The 22,505-nt window shown below is 40.5% G+C and overlaps 1 protein-coding gene across 1 annotated transcript in view; it reads left to right on the top strand.

Moving 5' to 3' along the window:
- Ryr3 (ryanodine receptor 3) overlaps window positions 1-22,505 on the top strand; it is a 521,956-nt gene that overhangs the window by 277,992 nt on the left and 221,459 nt on the right. Inside the window, 4 exon segments of the mRNA XM_036183838.1 lie at window positions 329-447; window positions 5,064-5,197; window positions 6,376-6,614; window positions 13,582-13,774. Coding sequence (XP_036039731.1) covers window positions 329-447; window positions 5,064-5,197; window positions 6,376-6,614; window positions 13,582-13,774 — 685 coding nt within the window.

Genomic DNA, 22,505 nt, shown 5'->3' with positions numbered 1-22,505 from the left:
CTATTTGACAAAGAGCACTTTACTGTCTAGGAAAAGGAGGATTAAGTTAGTGTTGAATTAAACTCACCTCTAAATTACAAGCTATGTGGCTTTGGGGCTCCTGGAATCTCTCAAAAATACCTACCCCTCTCTTCTGGCTGGGAAGGTTTAGCAGAATCAACAATCTGTGGTACTCTGGCCCCTTAGGATGCTCCTTTTACTCTCGGGTTTCTGAGTTTGGCTAGTTCTACAGCATGCTGAATGCTCCCTGTTGGTAAAGTGGTTAGGATTCGGCGCTCTCACCTACAGCATGCTGAAAGGCCACGTGATTGTCATGACATCCATGTAGGTATCTTGGAGGTCTTGCACTGCATCTTGATTGAAAGCCCAGAAGCCTTAAACCTGATAGCAGAGGGCCACATCAAGTCCATCATCTCCCTCTTGGATAAGCATGGGCGGAATCACAAGGTGGGTATGGAAGGAGGGCCACTCCTGATGGTTTATATTTCCTGCCTTTTCTTTCCCTAACACTAATATCCATTCTGTGTTGTTGGAAGCATGATGTGTAGTCCCTTGCTGATTTTGACAAAAACTTTGGGAAACTGGGATTCTGAAAAATCTACAGACTCATTCCAAGACAGCCAGCCTCAATGAATCTTAAATAATCTGGGTTTCTCCAGCTTCCCAAGACCAGCCCATCATCATTAGCCCTTAACACACATCTCACTGTGGGGCCAGTTGAACAAGATTGATTCTCACTCTAGGATCTATAAGCTTAGCAATGCATGATTTGATTGGATGTGTGGGGTATAGCTGAGCTGTCAGGGATTTGAAAAGGTGAAGTTTAGTTCCCAGCTCGCTCCTACCATCATTTTGTGGGAAGGGAACTATATTTTGCGATGTGCTTCAGTCCAGGAAAAGGAGCCCCTGCAGCACTGACCACATGATATGCAACAGCCTGAGGAAGCAGAAAAACTATGGTCCTTAACATCTGTGAAATTGCTTGGCAAAGAAGAAAAATATGTGGGGTTTGTAATTGCTTTTTCAGACATGGTAAATCAAAAGCAAGCATGAGGCTTGAGCCTTAGTCCAGCTACTGTACATACCAAAATGTTCCTCCCTGTCTGCAAAATGTAGTAAGAATTACTGATAAGCATAGAAGAAATGTATGTCTTGAGTCACAATCTAGCACTGAAGAAAGAGAAACCTTAAAGAGGAGGGTTTCCCTAGTTTCATTACATTGGGACCTTGTTACAGTGATTAATTTTGTTTTTAGCATTTCCTAAATCTAAAACTCTTCAAAGTGGAACTCCTACAATTCAAGGCCATAATATGTTAACACTGAAGCTTGAGGATCCCATTATTCATTAAAGTGATCTTTAAAGAGTTTTGTGTAGATAGTGGAGGATGAGAATCCATTCTTGTCCCATCGCACCTCCAGTCATTTGCTTAGAATCAAGACTGTATATAAGTGTAGCAATAGTTTCACATCCACTTCTTCTCTATCCTATTTAAGTTTTTAACTGGTCACTATATAGAAAGCATTGCTTCTCATCTGAAGCTTTACCTCATTTTCTATCACAAGTTATAGGAAAGAACACAATCTTTATGAAAAGGAGAGAAGTGGGTTGTAGGATCCACTCAATTTTTTTTAATACACTCCCACCTTTGACCTCCCAATGACTTTGTTCCTGGGTATCCATCTATGCCTCCTCCCTTCCAACTTTTCCAGGACCTATCAACACTCTTCTCTTGTCAGTTAAAAAGCAACACTGAAACTTTTGTCCACTCTTGAAAACTTAATTTAAATTCCATTCCTTCCATGCAACTTCAAAATTCCAGATGTAATTGATATCCTCATCTCTTCTCTTAACACAACTTTTATATGTTATAACAACTGTTCTACCTTGCATTTCACTGTGATTATTTTCACAGAATATTTCTCTTACCTCATGATAGAGACTATCATTGTGATCAGTACAGGGTCAAGCTCATATACTTAATGATGCAGGCATCCATACATGCTTGTCAAAAGTTTAATAAACAAAATTAGTAAATGAATTGAACCTAAATTCACTCCTGTCTCACCCCAGATTCATGGAGGCTGCACACATAAACATGGCATCCTTACAAAACAAAAGGAAAACCAATGAAAAGAAATGTTGTCACTAGCACTAATTTGTTTGGCAAAAAGAATAATTGATAAAAAAAAAATTAGAGCATTTATCCTGTATTTTCCCACAGAGCTAGCTTTTATTAATAAAATAATAATGATGATGCACTCATGTACTTGCTTCCCTAATGACTTGCCCCAAATCTACTCAAACTTGTCACAGATAAACATTTTTATTATCTTTTTCACAATAATTTTGAGTCACTTGTAGGAAAAGTATATAATAAAATAGTAATCTCATTGGTCCCTAGAAAGAATGAATCAGAATTAAAAGTTTATCCTGCATTGGTGGAGGATAGAATGTAAGTAAACAAATCATTAACTCCCACACCATTGCGCCAAAGCTCCTAAAATCAGTTGTTTCATGGCAGCCACAGGAGCAGAGAATGAAGCCAGCTACTCAGTTCTCATCCACAGAAAGAACAAATCTGATGTTCTCCACCCCTGGAAACACTCTTTTTTCAAATGTATAACTTGATGTAAAAAAAACACAAACTAGGTATATTTTACATTTTAAAATACATCTTATTTCATACATAAAGACTAATGGTAATAAAACATCCAAATAATGTTTGTGTTGATATATAATACACATTACTTTTCTTTAAAGTAAGATCCCCATATAAGTGTATGTTTCCCATACAGACTGAAGGAGGCAAAGACCAGTGTATGCCTGTTGGAAGAAATGTGGTATCAGTGATGAAAATGATTATAGCTCTATAAATGGGCCATTGATTAAGGAGGCCTAACTCCTAAAACAAGCCTACCTTCAGTAGCTCGGCATATAGGGTTTTTGCTCACATCACTGTCCAAAGCCCAGCAGTTGCAGGGCTCCACTCTATCTGTTCAGAGACACAAGCTCTCTCAGGGCATCTCCAGCTGCCATGGGCTTACAAATCTAGACATAGCTGGAACTTCTTATAACATGAAGGCTTGGATTTAGAATAAGGGGGAAGGGCCTGTGGCTTGGTGAAGCAATCCATGCACCTCTGTTTCTAGCAAGCTCCCTGTCCTATCAGCTGCTAGCCCACAAATCTGAGGAGTTGCTGGTGCTGTAAACCCGCATTGGATCTGTATGCAGAGGGAAGGAGAAGAGAGAACACTTGGGAGAGCTTGGGGGACGTCATCACATCCACCAGTTTCTCTTGAGCAGAACTCAGTTACGTGATCCCCACATACCTGCAAGGTAGACCTCCCTGTCAGCTCAGGAAGAGAAGGGTGCAGAGTCTGGGGAACACTCAGCAGAACCTACCTCACTAGGCAGGTTTTCCAGGGCTGCTGAGAAATTAGCAAGCACAGATGGTCTCTAGGCAAGATGCCTGTGAGCTCTCGTGGTGCAGTCCATCTACACCCACTTCTCATTGAAAAGATCCCATTTAAATACTTTCAGAAAGAAGTGTGTCCCTATTCCCCCCATTATACATGAAGAAATGTTGTCTTGTTGGTGTCAACTGTTTATAGGTGAGCATTGCTCTGTCAGGCTGTATACTTCTTGTCTTTATTTCTCTTTGCTGGTGCTATTATATATACATGCTCAGCTTTTACTCTGGCTGTGGCAGCAAGGTTCCTACAGCCATCACTCCCAGGCAAAACAGATGAAAGTGTATGATGGGCCAGATGGAAAGTACTTAATTTTCTGGCCATCCATGGCTCTTTGCTTAGAATGAGAAATCACCCTCTGGATTTCGAGTTTCCACGGTCGATATCTGTCATGGAGTGGTAATGGTAAGAGTGCCCTCTAAAGCTGCCTTGGGGCTTCTTTCTCTGTTTCTCCCATAAATGTGCTCTGTATTTGTCTGGAATGAAATTGACATTCAGGGAGTCAGGTGGAAAATTGGTTTGTGAGAATTATGGGCCCAAATGCTGTCAACAATCTTAAGGTACCCAACCTCACCAAGTGCTCAGTCTTCAGTGGCCACTTGGAAAGACTGAAATGTATTTGCCCACCTTCCTGTCAGTGTGGCTGTTATTTATTGACTGCTATTTGCACACTCTTCCCTGTGGAGGAGAGAAGAATAGTACCTGCCCCAGCACTGTTTGCTCTGCCGTGGTACAAACACAAAATCTGAATATAAGGGGATGAGGCACAATGAGATAGACCAAGTGAGATAACAGCTTGAAGGAGAAGCAAGGGGTAGAGGACCATTTCCACTTACCAGGCAGCTGGAACCAGCCACCATGGCTAGGTGACAAGTCTCTCTGCTTTATGAATTACCTGGGCTCTTGCAGATTTGCTATCCTACCAGGTGGAAGGAAGAGAGTCAGTAAAACACTGGTTTTTAGCAATTTATGACTGTCTTAATGTACTCGGATGATATCACAGCAAGCTACCTGAGAACCGGAGTCTGCACCACTACCTGAGGGTCGCAAGCCTGCTACATTCCAGATCCTAAGCAAATGGGCTCTGAAGGCTTATCATTCCCAGCTGTCTGAGCACCTCACTAATCCACAGTGCATGAGGGCTGGGGAAGAGTGTGAAGCTGGGTTGCAAGACCTGTGGACAGCATTTGATTTAATGACTGAGCAAGTGAGTAGTGACTGGATTTGGTGCCTTGAGAATCTCATGGCACCCTAGTGCTGACCCTGGCTGGACAGCACATCTCCATAGTTTAGGGCCTCACTGTAGTAGGATTTGACCACAGGTGGCATACGAAGTCTGGAGAGATGGAGCATGAGACTAATGCAATGGGTCCAGAAGGACACCAGACCTCCTTTTCCAAGTAGCAGCTGCCTCTGGAGCATCAGTCACTCCTGCTGAGCAAGACTCTCACAGCTCTATGCTAGTTCTCCATGCACCCTTTGCTCACCCTACAGGCCCCCTCCTACTGTAGTGTGTAGTGATGTTCAAGTTCTGCACATTGTACCCCTCCTCCTGGAGCCCAAGTTTAGAGGTGGGTGTGTCCTCTGGCAGGTTCTCGATGTCCTGTGTTCCCTCTGTCTCTGCAATGGGGTTGCAGTAAGAGCCAACCAGAATCTGATCTGTGACAACCTACTACCCCGGAGGAACCTGCTCCTGCAGACACGGCTAATTAATGATGTCACCAGGTAGGGTCACTACTGTCATTCCAGATGCCAAGTGTGTCTCTAGGTAGAAAAGAGGACTTTGTGGCAGCTCAAGCAAGTAAGACCAGACCAAGCAAGGGTACACTTTGTATGACTAGGACCATGTTCTCTAGCTCCTTTAAGGGAGTTTTGCAAAATTATCCTTAAAGTAGCTGAGAATGGAAGATAAGTACATTCTTAAATGACTGAATTTTTATTTTAAAAATGAATACACCTTTAATATTCCTTTATGATATATTTATGTTTTGTACCATTTTTCTAAAACATTTTAATATAATGTATGTCCTACATTGTTACTATAGTTGCTTACATTCAGGGACATGGGCATTTATCCTGTAAGGGTCAATATAGATCCAACCAAACCTCCAACCCACCTGGTCCCAGCATGTGGCTGAATGTAACTCATATAAACTCCCTGAACCAGGCAGGCCTTGTGTTCTTCTTATATTTTCCACTAGGCCCACAGTTGTAAGAGAAAAACTTCCTCCCAAAGTACAGAGCAACACACAGACCTCACCACCACCCACATCTTCCTTCTTAGCAGACATCTTAATACAACCTGAGTTACATGTGTCTGTCTCCAATAGAACATCCCCAAGCCCAGGAAAAGTCTCTTTTCAAGTATAACCCAAACATCCAAAAGTCTAAATTGTCTGTCCCACACTCTTAAGTTATCTGTCCCATACTCTTAAGTTGTCTGTCCCACACTTTTTTCAACCTCAACAAGGTTGGATAATAGTGACTTCTTACTGCTTTTAAGTATTAATTATGCTTAGGGGTTGTACTTAAACCTGTGTACCAGAGGATGGAGGTCATGTAAATGATTTCGCCCTCTTACAAAAAGATACAACGGTTGGTGGTCATACAACCCTTATACCATTTACAGCATCGTTGCACAATGGTTGGCATTCCCCAGATGTGTTGCCTTGAATTGAATATTTAAAAGACCACCTTTATATTTCATAAGAAGTTACTGCTGTCCCCATAACGCCCACTAAGAGCTTGGCCAATTGCTGAAGACTGTACAGTAACAAAATGAAATGATTAAAATGCTCTGGCTTAGGTTTAACTGTGCCAATGCCTTCTCTTGGGTCTGGTTCAATTTGTTCTGTTAGTTGTTTGCTCTCTGCAGAAGCAGCCTGTCCCATGTTTAATTTCAGTATCCGGCCGAACATTTTCCTGGGAGTTGCTGAAGGCTCACCACAGTACAAGAAGTGGTACTTTGAGTTAATTATCGACCAGGTGGACCCTTTCCTCACAGCAGAGCCCACACACCTGCGAGTGGGCTGGGCCTCCTCAGGCTATGCCCCATACCCTGGAGGTGGAGAAGGGTGGGGAGGCAATGGTGTTGGTGATGACCTATACTCCTATGGCTTTGATGGACTTCATCTTTGGTCGGGTGAGTACCTTGTGAAGGCTTCCACTCTCCATTCTATTGTTGCAAATAACTGTGCCTCATAGTGTTCATGTTGAGTTACAATGATAGAACTACTTAAATCCCATGGGGTTGTTTGGTGGGAAGAGCAACAGGTTTAAATAAGCTTCATTCATAGCTTTATTCTGAGAGTTTCTCACTATGTCACCCAATACAGATCACTTAACTTAAGCTCACTTTTACAATTTAACTGTAAAATGCTCCTCACAGGCTCATGTGTTTGAATACCTGGTCACCAGCTGGTGGCACTTTTTGAGAAATTGTAGTACTGTTAAGAGGTAGCACCTAGCTGGAGGAAGTGGGTAATTGGGGTCATATCTTGAGGTTTATGGCCAAGCCCAGCCTTCTGTCCTCTCTCCAGTTTCTGGTTCACTAGTATATTAACAAGCATCTGCCATTCATTCCCATTTGCACAGATCTACCCACCACCATGCCTTCCCTGCTAAGATAGCTATAAACAAACTTAAGTCCTTCATTCCTATCTTGTAGATATTTGATCACAGCAGTAAAAAAAAGTATCTAATACACTTAGTGTCTATATATGTCAGTTTTTATTGCAAATAGGGTTGTTAGGGTTTTATGAATAAGCACATAGACAATACTCAGCTTTATTTAGTGGGCAGTGAGCTACCTGCTTTAATGTCATAATGACCTTTAGGGTAGCAAATACTGAACTCATGCTACAGATACAGAGACTGATGCACTAAGACACTAAGAAATGTATTCAGTCATCCTAGGAAGTCTCCTGATCTGATTGTGTCATCAAGGCCATGATGTCAACACTGCTTGCTGCTTCATGTTAGGATTGTTAGCATCTGTAGATTAGCATTAATCTCAAAAAGAATTCAAGACTTTTAAAAAAGATAAATACTGATGTTTTTCCCATGAGTGTGAAGGGATGTATTGTTTCTACCTGGGTGAAAAAGGTAAGGTAAGTTTTTCACCCTAACAAATACCACACCTCTCCTGATTATTGTCCAAAGCATTCATTGTCTGTATTTCTTTAAGAACTGCAGTTGGAGGTAATGTGTGCCTAATAAAAATGCCTCCACAGAAGCACAGTGTGGAATACTTCTTACAGAGGAGCCAGTATGCACAGTCTTCCTTAATTTCAATTATGAGAGAAATGTTTCTTTACAAGATGAAACTACATACTGAATTTTCTTGTATAACTGAGAACTGCATACCCATCACATTCTCCTTCTACCCTTCAACCAGTGGTTCTCAACCTTTCTAATGCTATGACCCTTTAATACGATTCCTCAAGATACCCAACCATAAAATTGTTTTCGTTGTTACTTCATAACTGTAACTTTGCTGTTATAATCATACTGTATCTGCTTTCAATGGTCTTAGGCAACCCCTATGAAAAGGTCATCTGACCCCTTCCCAGAGGAGTCATGACCCACATTTTGAGATTCACTATTTTAGACAATACCCTAACTAATAATCAGTGTTATCTGATTCTGATGGCATGCTTCTTGGAGTAATCTTAATTTTTTTTATTTGTTAAGATGAAATTTCTTGTTATTTTTCTGCTGTTTTACATGTAGTTTAAAGCTTTTAAGACTATTGTAAATATACTTATTTGTACATTTTTTATGTATTCTGGACCATTGAAAGGGATGGGGAGGATACAAAAGTCTACTCATGTTCTGTGTGCTCCAAGGGACAACTTGGAACAGACAAAAATATTGGAAAATGGCAGGAGGGAAAAGTAAGCAGAAGGAAATTTGTCTTTTGCTCTACCCCCCAACTCACATTCCCTGATTTCTTCCTTTCCTGGTTCTGCAAGGCCCACTGTGGAATCACTGAGTCTGAGGGTGCACAGTAGGATCCTTTAGCTTAGGTTATCACCACATGATCTACACTATTTCTGTGAATGGGAAGTGAACCATGACTGTGAATGGAAATGAAGGATGCTCACACACATCAGCAACTCCTGAGTTGGCTGAGATGGCAGGATGAAGTCTGTGAGAGACTGAATGAGCTTCACTTGTGGAGCCATTTCCACACTGGCTTCTAATAGCCACCATCTCATCACCCCAAGTCTCTGTGCTCAATGGAAACCAGATCATACATACCTGCAGAGGACTCTGCAGAGAGACTAAGAAAACACAAATCACAGCTATCCAATGGATGAAGCATATCAGACTCTTGTTTCAAAGACAAATGAATTATTCTCAAAGGAAAAACTTCACTTCATCCTTCTCCATGCTGCAGCAGTAAACTAAAGCACTTAGGAAACTCTTGTGTCTATTTATAGAGACTCTTGGGAATGAATGCTTCAGTGAGTCCAGAGGAAAAGAAACTAACCACTATACATCAAAAAGAGCCACACTCTTGTGCATTTCAGGACCTTGGACATCATAATTGTGCATCATGCCATAGTTGCTCCTGTCCAACTCATCCTTTGTCCCATTTTGTGTGTCCTATGAGGCAAGCAAGCTAGATGATCCAGGGCCACACTTGTCATCTCTAGCAGTAGCTCTGTTTTGTTGAAGAAGTGAGAAGATAGCTTTGCAAACTGTTACTGTTAAGTTTGAGCATTACACGAGCTTCTTGGTATAATGCTGTAGAGATGTGTTCAAGGTTCTCGATCCCTTGTTCTCTACCATCAAGACAGATGTAGAGAAGACAGTGTCAATGAGATTTATACTTTCCATTCTCACTCACTGAAACCCAAAGCTTCCTTAAGTCCAGGCTACATCCTGGCTTCTTAAGCTCTGCACAAGAACATCCATCTTGTAGGAGGCATTCCAGGTAAATATATCACCTTGTGCTTCAGCTGAAGAAATAAGGTGTCTGTTAATGATGCCCACCAGAACTGCAAGGAATTTGGGGCATCTGAGGAAAGCATAATTACCTGATGAATAAATGGCATGGAAATAACACTCAGCTTATATAGGAGAGGATGGCAGATGATTAGGGAGAGATACTGGAAACTGGTCATGACAGATTTTCTTCTTTTTCTTGAGATTTCAGTTTCTAGGTCAGTTAACTTTATAGTTATCTGTGTAAATAAATTAAACCACTGACTCGAACCAATCTGTACATATTTATTAAGGAACAATCAATGTAGTAGTTGGGAAGAATTGCTATGCTAACATTTTATTAGTGAGAAGGGTCAAGGGAGGAAAAATAGCATGGCTTTGCCAGGCACCCAATTGTTGACTGGGAGAAAGGTGCTTGGCAAATTGCTTACTTTGTAGAGACTGTTTCTTTAATTAATTAGAATAAGATATAAAGTTGGGCTGAGTGGCACATGCCTGGAAATTAAGCCATTAAGAATGCTGAGGGAGCCAGGCAGTGGTGGCACACGCTTTTAATCCCAGCACTCAGGAGGACATATTTCTGGGAGTTCAAGACCAACCTGATTTACAAAATGAGATCCAAAACAGGCACCAAAACTACACAGAGAAACCATGTCTCGGAAAAAAAAAAAAAAAAAGAATGCTAAGAGAGAAGGCTCACTTGAACCCAGGAATAAAACAGCTGGACCACATTTTGAAAGTGATAGTTCTAGGGAAGGGAATTTTCTTCAACGGAGTGACACTGGGCATATCAACCACTAAGAGGGGTGGCTTCTTATCTCTCAGTGCCACATAGAACTCACCAAAGACTTGAAGGACAGAGGATAGTAGACAAAAGAATCACAGCTCAACATTGCAAGTTTCATTGTTATAATTGAGACCAAGATTGGAAAAGCACAGGGACAAATGGCTAAACTAATGGAAACACATGAACTATGAACCAAAGCTGTGGAGCCCCCAACTGGATCAGGCCCTCTGGATAAGTGAGACAATTGAATAGCTTGATCTGTTTGGGAGGCATCCAGGCAGTGGGACCCAGACCTGTCCTTAGTGCATGAGCTGGCTGTTTGGAACCTTGGCGTTACACAGGGACACTTTGCTCAGCCTGGAAGGAGGGGACTGGAGCTGCCTGTACTGAATCCACCAGGTTTAGCTGAATCCCCAGGGGAGTCCTTGCCCTGGAGGAGATGGGAATGGAGGGGAGGGGCTTGGGGGGAAGGTGGGGGTGGGGGGGAGGACAGGGGAACCCATGGCTGATATGTAAAATTAAAACACAAATACAATAAATTTTTAAAAAGGGGCAGGGAAGAGGTTTAGGAAGTTGAAGATCCCAGTGAATTGTGTGTTTATCTATCAAGGTTCTGGATGCTTTTAAAGTCAACTATCCAAAATCATATTTCAGATGTTTGCTGGTTTCCCAAAAGTCACAGATATGTTGGGAATTGTTCATCAAGGATATTTTCCAGAAGCTAAAATAATGTAAAAGGATACGTTTTATTGGTAACAACTATTTCAATAGGAAAATCAGAACTCAAGAGTGGGACAAACAGAGCATGTTTTTCTGAGTTTTCTTATCATAAATTCCTTTCAAAGTAGACTTGAGTGAAAAAGAGAACAAATTGTTGGACCAGGAATGTCTAAACTCCACAGCAAACTAAGGGGAGTCGGTCATTTTCAATTGGAAAAACTGGCAAGATGCCAACACCATCTACACTCCACACTGTGCTTAATTTTGTTTCACGTTTAAATCATTTTGACTGTAGGTTTCCTACTGCAGTTATCTAGAGTCAGTAAAGTGTTGAAGTTATAAAATCAGAGTCCAAGGCCTCCCCACATGAATTGGAGATCACCACTGCTGACCGGTTCTACAGTGTAGATACCCAAGCTCCGTGTTCTATCTGGCTTCATTACCCCCACCCCATATCCCCTGTCTCCCTCTCTTCAGGCCTCACACCTCAGCTTCAGCTCTTTATTTCCCATTTGTCAAGTATCCTATTTGCTCTCCAAGCCTCTGTGTCTCCTATGTTTGCAGACAGACAGACTTAGCCTCTTCCTCTACCTCTGGCAGACATGGGCCTTCATTCCAATATTTATCCTATTGTTGTAATTTTTATTTGAATATCCACTCCCCACCCAGAGACTGTGAACTTCTGAAGAGCACAACATGGGCCTTCTGCCTTTGATTTCCAGCCCTAGAGATAGCGGCTGGCACAGGGAGAACTTCCTTGTTGCTTGTGATAAAGGGAACGGGGCTCAGACATGGTTTTTTCAATCACCTCACTTAGAGGAATATTTATTTTTAAATTAAAAATACAATAATTTTGCTGTTTTTTAAATCAACCATTTGGTTTTTAATCTATTACTAAAATAGCAGCAGCCATCAAAAACATTGAATGCTTCTAAATTGAGATTAGAAATATTACCAAATATGTATGTACAAAATTTTTAAATAGCACATACCCACCAAGAGTAGATTTATTTTAGGTTACCTTTTATGATGCGTTCTGAAGCCGTTAAAATCTAGCTTTTAATATATCTACTATTATGCCATAAGTTATAATATGATTTATCAAAAAAAAACCCAAGCAGGCTTATTCATCCTGAGTTGGATAATGTATAAACTCTGTATAATGTATGTGTGCACATGAGAATTAGTCTGTTTTAATGAAAGCTTTTTTTTTAGATTCTTTGACAATTTCATAGATGTTTATATAGAATTTTGGTCATTTTCATGCCCCCATTACCGCTTTCATATCCATCTGACACCCCTTTATCTTTTGCTAGAAATTTTCTTCTTCCCAATAAGTCCCTTCCTACTTGAGTGACTTTTTTTTTTTTTTTGCCTTTGAGTTTAATTAGGGTTGTTCACATAAGCATGTATTGGGGGTTATTTACTGAAACATTGGCAACCTGTCATTGTCTATACCTTTGAAGAAAATTATATCCCCACTTCTAGTACCCCTTAACTTCCTGTAATCCCTCAGTACAGGGTGGGGCTTCATCAGCCCTCCCCCATGCATGATGAAATGTTGGCGGGTCCAATCCCATATAAGTCATGTGTAGGTATCCATAACTACCATAAGCTCATTACGATCAGCCTTGTTATGTCCAGAGGACTCCGTTTCATAGCACTCCTCTCCAACCTCTGCCTCCCATATCCTTTATGATCCTCTGGGTGATGTTCCTGAGCCTTGCAGGGGCTTGATATGGATGTCCTGTTTAAGGCCAAGCATGCCAAAGTCACTTACCCACTGCATTGTGGAGTTACATTCTCCTTTTACTTACTTTTCTATATAATGGTTAATGTTTATAATGAACACGTATTAATTGTACAATTAAGAAACAAGATGTCTTTATCTTGCTCCTGAAACCCCATATTAGTTTCCAGCTTCTCCCTGTCTGCTCCTTTGTTCCCAGGAGAAACATAAACAGGAAAGGAGGATGGGTAAGATCATGATGATAGTAACACAGAAAAACAAGGTATTTTCTCACTACTTGTGGTCAGAAGTGTTCAATCATTTTATGGGTAAGATACAGGAAAACAGCACTAATGTGGATTTAAATGACAATGTGTTTGCCTCCTTGTCTGAAGTAAGAAAGCTATTTAAAGCAGGCAGACCTTGTTGTGTGGTTCCCTGGCTAGCAGGGATGCAGTCCTCTCTGCTGGCTTCCCACACAGTGGCCATATCTTTCTGAGAAAGCAGAAGTGAGCAAGGCCTTCTCTTACCTGTGACTAAACATCTACACCCCTACCTCCAGTGACCCTCCACGCAGTAGAAGCCATCTGTCCCTTCCTTGCAGCCCCAGGGTAATCTGAGCACATGCCTAGTAGACTCACTCCTCACCATTCTTATTCTCACTAGTTTTAGGGCTTCCTCCAAGATTTGGTTCGTGTCAAGCATGGTATCTATCCACTCACCAGCTTAAGAAATAATTTCCTCTCTCTTATCTCACACAGTAAGGAATTGCATTTCCACTGCAGTAGCATATTCTGAACTCTTCTTAAATTGCATACTTGTCACATTTCCCCATCTCTAGTAGTAACTTCTAAGTATGTCTGCCTACCTGATGCTTGCCTCCAGGGTTCCACAGTTTTATTCCTGTTCTTTACACATCAGGCCGGATACCCAGAGCTGTGGCCTCCATCAACCAGCATCTGCTGAAGTCAGATGATGTGGTGAGCTGCTGCCTTGACCTTGGAGTACCTAGCATTTCTTTCCGAATCAATGGGCAGCCTGTGCAGGGGATGTTTGAGAATTTCAACACAGATGGACTCTTCTTCCCTGTGATGAGCTTTTCAGCTGGCGTCAAGTAAGTGATGGCTGCAGTTTCCTGGAAAATAGCTATGACCCCACCTTAAACTTCCCCATCACCCTTGTGTGCTGAGGAACCAACAGTTTCTTTCAGGGTTTTGTCTCAAAAGCCAAACTGCTCATAAGAAAGTAATGGCAAAAGGGCAAAAGGCAACCCAACTCATTCCCTCCACCTACTTGCTGTATGGGTTCCTCCTGCGGGGGCTGTCCTGTAGGACAGACTTCTAAATGTATGAGAAATCCAAGGAGCAAATCAATAGTTATAAGAACAATACATGCTCATTATGAAAACCTTGAAAGAAATATTTACAAATACACAGAAAAAGTCAGTTTCTTTTTCTTTCTTTTTTGTTTTTTGTTTTGTTTTGTTTTTCTAGACAGGGTTTCTCGGTGTAGCCCTAACTGTTCTGGAATTCACAATGTAGCCCAGGCTGGCCTCAGACTCAGAGATCCACCTCCCTCTGCCTCCCGAGTGTTGGAATTATGGGTGTGCCATCACCACTTGGCTCATCTTCTATTCCAATGCTTACCTATAATCACTGTTAATATTTTGTTATATTCATCTTTTTGCTACAAATGTGGGTATACTTTCTAAATTGCAGTCACTGCAAATGTGAAGTATAATTTTTCACTCAGAAATAAGTAATGATCCTTTTCCTGACTCATTAGGTACCCTCAAAATTATTTTTATGGTCACATAATCTCTCTTTATTTCACTGCCTCATAATATAGCCATTACTTTAGTGTTATGTTTTCATGCCAATTCTATTTCTATTGTTTCAAATAGCATTATTACAGACATACCTACATACCTCTTGTTCTGCATTACCATTTTCTTCCTCTCAGAAGAAAGAGGAAATGTATTATATTTTAAGATTCAAAATTTATAATGATATGGCCAAATTGATTTTTAGAAAAAATTGCATGAGCTATTAGGACCTTCTTATCAATAATTGCAAAATCTACATTTCTTTGAAAACCACAAATTTGTTCAGGACACATGTTGCATCAAATCTAACCTGAACTCAGGTTGTAGCAAAGCTGTCATCAATAGAAATTCAACTAGTTTTCAATCTTTGACAGCGTAATTCCTATGAATGTTTGTATATTTAACTGCAGAGATATTAGTAAGTCTGAATACTGGATCCTGCTTCTCCTCTGGCTAGTGGTTCTGTTTGAGATGCGTGCATGCTACACAGAATCTCTTTCCTTTTTGAATGTTTATGCATTCCAAATCTCCAATTACATCTCTAGAGATTCCAGATAAAATATCTGGACCTGTGATATCATTTAAAGTGACATATTTGTAGAGCTGAGAAGATAGTTCAGTTATGCACAAAAAAAAAAAAGGAAAAGAAAAACTTGCATTCACTCCCAAGGACACATATAAAACTAAGCTAAGGGATTGCATGCACTGTGATATCGGTGCTGAGAAGGGGAGATAAGCAGATCCCTGAGGATTGCTGGACCAGACATCCCAGTATACTTGGCAAATTCAAGGCCTTTAAGAGACCTTGTCTCAAAAAGAGGCAAATGGTACCTAAGGAACAGCATCTGTGGTTGTCCTCTGGCCTCCACATATATGCACACACACATGAGCACATAAACACATACAAGGAAAAATAAAAGCAACATATGAGAATGCCCAACTGATTGAATCCATACTAATTTTACCATTGCTGGTAATTTTTTATTTTACCAATTTGAAATTATAAAGCACATTTTTTTGTTTCCTTCTCCACCTAGTATTTTTACTGGTTTTATGTTCTTAGCCTTTCTGGTATTAATTTTGGATGGTTTTATTGTTAATCAAGTTATGTTTAAGGCTGCTGATCTGTTTTCTATAGCTTCAATATTTTTTCCCAGTGATTTACCTTTTATGGTTAATTTTTATCCTGTCTCCCCCTTTTAATGTAATATAAGCCAAAATCATGAAAACCCAAAATAGCACCACTCGAAGATAATAATGTTATGTTTTACATATAGGTAGTTTGCATTGACTCGGGGATGTACTGTGCATGCTGTTTTCCTATATCTCACTGCTTACAGTTGTATCGACTGTGCCACCCCCCTCTTTCCTTGTACCATGTGAATGCTGTTTTAACTCTCTTAGCCTTGTTACACATTTAGATGTCTGTAAGTCAAGACCCCACAATAAGCCTCTTTCCCAAACTGTCTCAGCCATTCCACTCTCCTGCTCTGTATTTTAAAGAGCTCATAACTGACTGAGCAGGACATAGGAGTTACAGTTACCATCACACTTGTGTCCATGAATGCCATCGAACAGTGCAGCAGGAGCAGGGTATGACAACAGGAGCCACAGAGGGGTAAGAAGCTGGCACTGCAAAGCCCCGGAGTAGGATTTGCAGAATGTTACCACAGGCATAGGCTTCAGCACTTCATGCAGTGCTGAACAAAGCCAGATAAGTTCATATATTTTCCAACGGGAGATAAGAATGGATTAGAGCAAAGTCCCTGTGGCAGTCAGGAGGAACCCCAAGTGTGAGTCAGAGCGCACAGCTCCCCAGCTCCCCAGCTCCATTCCCTAGGAGCAGAGACACTAATGCAGCACAGCCACATTAGGGTCATCATGTTGGCCCAGAACCTTCTCTGGAGAAATGGGTGACCCTGAATGATCAGCACCTAGAACCACATTTGTCTGGGTGGTTTATGGCCTCAGTTTTCCATCCTCAACATCTTCCCCTTTCTGTTCTATTTTGACCAGTGCCACTCACTGGCTTTAGATTATTTTCACAGAGAAAGAGAGAGAGAGAGAGAGAGAGAGAGAGAGAGAAAGAGCACTTCTTAAGATCTCATTTGTGAAAACTATTTAGATGTTTAAAATAGATACGCATTTTATTAATATTTAATTTAATACATTTTAATAAACATATTTTGTTAAAATATTTTATTGTTTGAAAATTTCATTTATGTATATAATGTGTTTTGATTAACTCTAACCCCATTTCCTCCTCTCTAGCTCCTCCTATGTCCCTCCGCCACTATCCTTTCTAGTTGTATGTATTACATATTTAAGCCCACTGAGTCCATTTAGACCTGCCTATATGTGCATGAAGTGTAGAGCAATTAATGAAGCATGAGGAGCCTTCCAGGAGCCATGTTCTTGAAGAAAACCCACTCCCTCTTTCCCAGGAGCCATCAGTTACCAATAGCTCCTCAGCTAGAAATCGGACTTTGCCATACACACCCCCATCTTGCTCAGGTATTGTATACTGAGTCACAGCCGCTGTTATGCAATAGTATTGTCCTATTCAAGCGGCACTGTCTCACTGAAGTCACCTATCAACTTGACACTTATAATCTTTCCACAGCCCCTTCCACCATGATCCTTGAGCCTTTGGAGGATGAGGTGTTATGATATAGATAGATGACCCATGTGTAAATTCAAATTTTCAAAGACACTGTCCTTTCCAATCTGCTGCAATTGATTTTCTTTCTGAGTAGTTTGCATTTAGAGAAAACTACATCTGCTTTTGCAAAGTGCATAGTAATTATTTGTGTGTGTTTGTGTGACATGTGTGTTCATGTGTATGTGAATGTGAGAGCATGCATGATACAGTGTACCAAAGTCAGAGGACAACCTCGGGTGCTGTATCAGTCCTCACCTTTCACCTTGTTTGAGATAACTTCTGTCTTGTTTTTTGCTGTTGCTTGCATCCGGTTAGCTAGCCTACAAGCTTTACTGATTCCCCTGTCTTCTTGTTCTATCTCCCAGTTGGGGAATGCTGGGATAAAGGATGCTTGTGCTACTCCAACCGCTTTTAGTGGGTGCTAGGTATCTAAACTCAGGTCACCAGGCTTGCTCACTTCAGGCTTCACTTACTGAGCCGTCTCCTGGTTTGGTAATTCTTAGTCATCATGCCATCCATTCAGACTCCTTCAAGGTAATGAGATGGGATCTCCATGTCTGTCATTTGTATTTGGTTTGAGTGGACCTTGCTTAGGAATCCTCTCTTGACTGAGAACTTCAGAACAGGTAAAGACATAAGTAACTGAATGCCATCCTTATTTAGAAGACATTTCTAGCATTTCATCTCTATGTCAGCAGATCACATAGCCCTTGGAGCACACAGTTAACAGAGAAGTAAAGTTACAGGATAAACAGTGAGCTGTTCACTGAGACAATTTAACAAGTTTGAAGAGTCTAGATGTGCTGGCTTTAAGAGTCAACAGCTTAGATCTGGGGGCTTTTGCTCATAGCAACTAAACATATGGCATGTGTAAGAGCAGTTTGGGTGTCTCAATGACGCCTGACTCCTGATCCTGAGAACACAGTCAGCAGTGGGCAATTTCTGTGTCTGGGTCTCATGGCAGGGTATGATCATAGAGAAGTAGAAATACTATCCCCACATACGTGTTTCTGAAATGCATCATCAGATGGCGTCTTGCTCCAGATTATTGCTGGTCTTATATTGGAGAGCAATCAACTAACTATTTTCAATTATGAGTGAATGGCTTCAATAAACCAACACTTTTGTATCAACTTGTGAAATGTATTTTGGTGCTAAAATATGTCACTTCCTGCACTGATCTAGTTTAGTTATGCAAAGAGAGGCCAGGATATTAACTCTATGCTAATTAAGATATCTTACTGAAAATAAGCATGCTCAATATATATTTTTTAATTTTTAAATTACCATTTTACACTATATTTTAAAACATATTCTTGATTTTATGGCAGTTCTCCAAGAGAGAAGTAAGTTAGCAAGCCCACCTAGGAAGAGAATCTTATTTCCCAACACAGGATCCTTCAGAATTGTTTCTCATACTCATTTTTAATTTGTGTGTAGTTTCTAAATGAGATTTCTCTTCTGCAATCCCATTACCTTCCACTCAGTGATCTTTAATGAGGTCATACTCTTGAATTTTTAAATTATTATTTGTATCACTGCAAACTATGTTGTTAATTACACCTGATTAGGATGTCCCTGCCAGCAATCATGGAAGAGCAAAGTGCACAAAGAGCAAAAATCTTTTTCAATTAGATTTACCCCTAGTGAAGTCAAAGCCAGCATGAGTAATTACTGACAAAATTCACAAATCAATATGTGTTCCCTTCCCTAACTGTTATGAATGTGTACTGCTCTAGTTTTCTCTCCCTGTGGCCTGTTTGTAGGTAATGTGAGTAGTGCCGCAATGTGGCAGTGACAACCCTGTTCAACACAGAGTGGAAGATGAGCATATGTACCTTGGAGCCCAGCCAAAATTTCCAATTATTTTGATGCCAGGAAGCTTTTGTTAAAGATGACATCACCCTTGCCTCTCATCTGGAAATAGTACCAGGGCATGAATCACCAAGATGGCATTATACAAAAGGCCAGAGTAGATAGTAAATTTGGGGTGCTCTTTTTTTCTTAAAAAGTTGAGCTTTTTACTCTAGTAAAATATATTTGACAGCTATACACTCCCCTATGGACATATTTAATCATCTTATGTAAGTGTTACAAGCCTTTTCTAATTAATAAAAAAAAAAATCCGGAAACAGTTGGTGTCTGTAGCTGCTGTTAGTTTCCATTGGTATCCACCAGACTTGGCTAAAATTCAGGTAACCAACAGCTTAGCTATTTCCAGCTTGCTGTGGTCAATGTTGTGGAAAGTATTGCTGAGATAAATATATTGCTGCAGAGGAACAAGATGAGTGCTGGCTGGATTGCCCTGGGCTTCACCACATGTAAGCCAGTAAGAAATAGGAATGTGAAAATGTCCATAACTCAGATTATTCTCCAGTCTCAGCATTGCAGACTAAAGGTGCAATTATGAATCATGAGATGTGAATTATACTCAGGTCAGTAAAAGCCTGCTAACAATCCCCTCTTAACCTGTATAGTCTTCTTCTTTGGACCACTACCCCAGGCCTCCCAGAGGGATTAAATAGCAGCCGCAAGATTGAAACATCTGGAAAGATTAGAACACCTCCATGCTTGCTAGACAGCTGGGGATGGTGACAGAGCAGCATGATGAAAAGAAAACTGGGCATCATTTTTTATCATGGCAAGACTTTGTCTTCATTTTTACAGTGTTTTTATTCATGGATCAGTCTTTTAAATCTGACAAGGGTATCCTCATTGCTCCTGCAAATTAGCAGGCAGAAATCTCCAAGATGAAATTATAAATGCTACCAGAGCTTTTCAGTGTCATTTCCCTTTGTTTTCAAATTTTGACAAGCAAATAAAACTTCCCCCTACACATCCCAATATTTTTTATTTCCAGGACACTATGATTGAAACACTTGCTTATCCCTGAGATAAAGAAATCTTTACCTATGTAAACTTGATGAAGAAAAAAAAATCTTCCTCATGTCTGAGTTCTAGGAAGAACTTCAGAAGATGGAACAGGTGCTTTAGTGGAAGAGACTAGATTGGAAAGAGAGAGAGAGACAGACAGAGACAGAGACAGACAGAGACAGAGAGAGTGCACATGTGCACACACACACATACATCATTTTAAATCTAGGCTCCATATGTAAGAGAAAGATCATTTAATATTTTTTCTGAGTCTGGTTTATTTCATGTAACATAGTGATTTCTACTTATATCTACTTTCTTGGAAAGTCATGATTTTATTTTTTTTCTTTATGACTACTTAAAATCCCATTGTGAATATATACCACATTTTCCTTAACCAACCATTTCCTGGCTAATTTTGAATAGTGTAACAATAAATGCAGAAGTCTAAATATTTCTGTGGTAAGTTGACTACCAGTCAGATAGATAGATAGATAGATAGATAGATAGATAGATAGATAGATAGATAGATAGGGATATCTCCACTATTTTGAGTGCTTTAAGGAACCTCCACACTCACTCCACTGTGGCTACAAAGGTTACATTCCCACCATCAGTGAATAAGGGTTCATCTTTCCCCACATCCTCACCAGAAATCCTTTTCTTTCTTTTTATTTCTTATTAGTCATTCTTACTAGAGTGACTTGGGATGTCAAAGCAGTCTAAATTCCTATGAAATTGTTTTTTAAAATCTGTTGGGGGAAATCTGAGGATAAAGAACAACTCATCCTAATGAGCACAATTCTCTGCTTTACGGATGGTAGAAGCTGGGAAATTTGATGGAAACTGGAGGGCAGGGAAAAGCACCTAGAGAAAAAGAAATTTATTTTTCAATTTTATGTTCTCAGGTGTGAATGATGAAGAGTTATTTTTTATTAAGGTCAAGATTAAATGTCCAATACAGAATTTATTGAGAAAAACAAGTGGGTACATGGAATTTCAATTTCTACCTCTGGAAATCAATCCATGCTCTAGACTTCTGACCCTGAATGAGTTTTAGGTGGATACTATAGCTTTTCATGGTTCCTGTTAGGAATAAAAATACTGAGGTCCATGATATAAAACCTTCAACCTTTTGATTATGAAATAGAGTTGTAGCCAGTCAAAAGTCAAAAGCTCACCCAATTCAGCCCTGCAGTGAGAGTCCAGGTTAGGAACTGCTCCCTATCCAGTAAGCCAGCTCCTGTTTCAGATCTCTCTAGAGTTGAGTCCAGAGATACCTATCTAGGAATTGTCATGAACTATAGAATTGGTACAGTGGTCATGTGGCACTGTGCCATTGGGTGGCATTCAGTATAACGGCTACTTCTCTCACCACTGAGGCCCATTTGTAGATTTCTTAGTGAGCTGCATGCTGAACTCTTCTTCCAAGGTCTTTGGCATAGCCATACCCCATGATTCCCTCATTTCCTCACACTTCCAGTCTACCTCCTCATGCCTGGGCTTCTCACCACTGCTCAGCCATCCACCTTTCTGGGCAGAGGTCCTTGGATGAAGGATGATGGCATGCTCTTTTGTGGAGCCTGTATTTGTCCTTCATCACTCTGATCAAAAGGACAGGTATCTACTCCACAGCCATTTCTTGCTCATTGCTCTTTACTCCACCAAACTCCAGGGGATGCTGACCTGTTTCTGAGAAGTTCCCATCAGACACCTTCAGCTGGATGGACAAACTCCTCAGTCCTTTGCAGCTCTCTCTGAGAGGATCTTTTCCCTCCTCAGTCTGGAGACACATGTGATCTGAGACTGATAGAACTATCTTCACAGATGTTTTGCCATAATCTGCAGATTGACCCAGCATTTATCTCTAGAGTATGAAGATACTGGTATTCTGAATTATGGATTTATAAGTCTGCCTTTGAGCCTCTTTCAAAATTTAGAGACCACACATCAATATTGTGCTTCAGTCTGGGGGTATAACTCAGTGGGAGAATACTTGCCTTAGCATGCACAAGACTATGGATTCAATCTCTATTACCAGAATAATAAATAAGGATTCAATAGTTAAAGTGGATTTGGGACATTATATTTTCCTCTAATTGTTCTATTCAAACTTAACATGTTATCACATGTCATTTTTTTTAACTCAATCTGGATCCACTGGGACAGATACAGTCCCATCCTCAAGTTTTGGAGACTGTTTGTTGGATCCCTTCCCACAGTCTGTCAGGCTGTTCCTGGGCATGAGAGAAACACTGACAGCTGGAAGGTATGTCTTGGGCCAGTGCCTACTCGGTTCCTCCTGCTGGGATGCAGGGGCTCTCATCCAGCAAGACTTCAGAAGTAGTACACAACCTTGTCTTCTGCCCAGTGAAGCACAGCATACAATGTCGAAAGATAAGTGCCCCAGTAAGCAATAAGCACTCCTTTCTGCCTGTGTTAATTTTCCATTTTACGATTCTTGTGGCCATTGTAGGAAATACA

This window comes from Onychomys torridus, chromosome 4, assembly GCF_903995425.1.
Source record: "Onychomys torridus chromosome 4, mOncTor1.1, whole genome shotgun sequence".
Lineage (NCBI taxonomy): Eukaryota > Metazoa > Chordata > Mammalia > Rodentia > Cricetidae > Onychomys > Onychomys torridus.
Note: the sequence above shows the minus strand (reverse complement) of the source record. Positions and strands in the feature narration are given on the sequence as shown.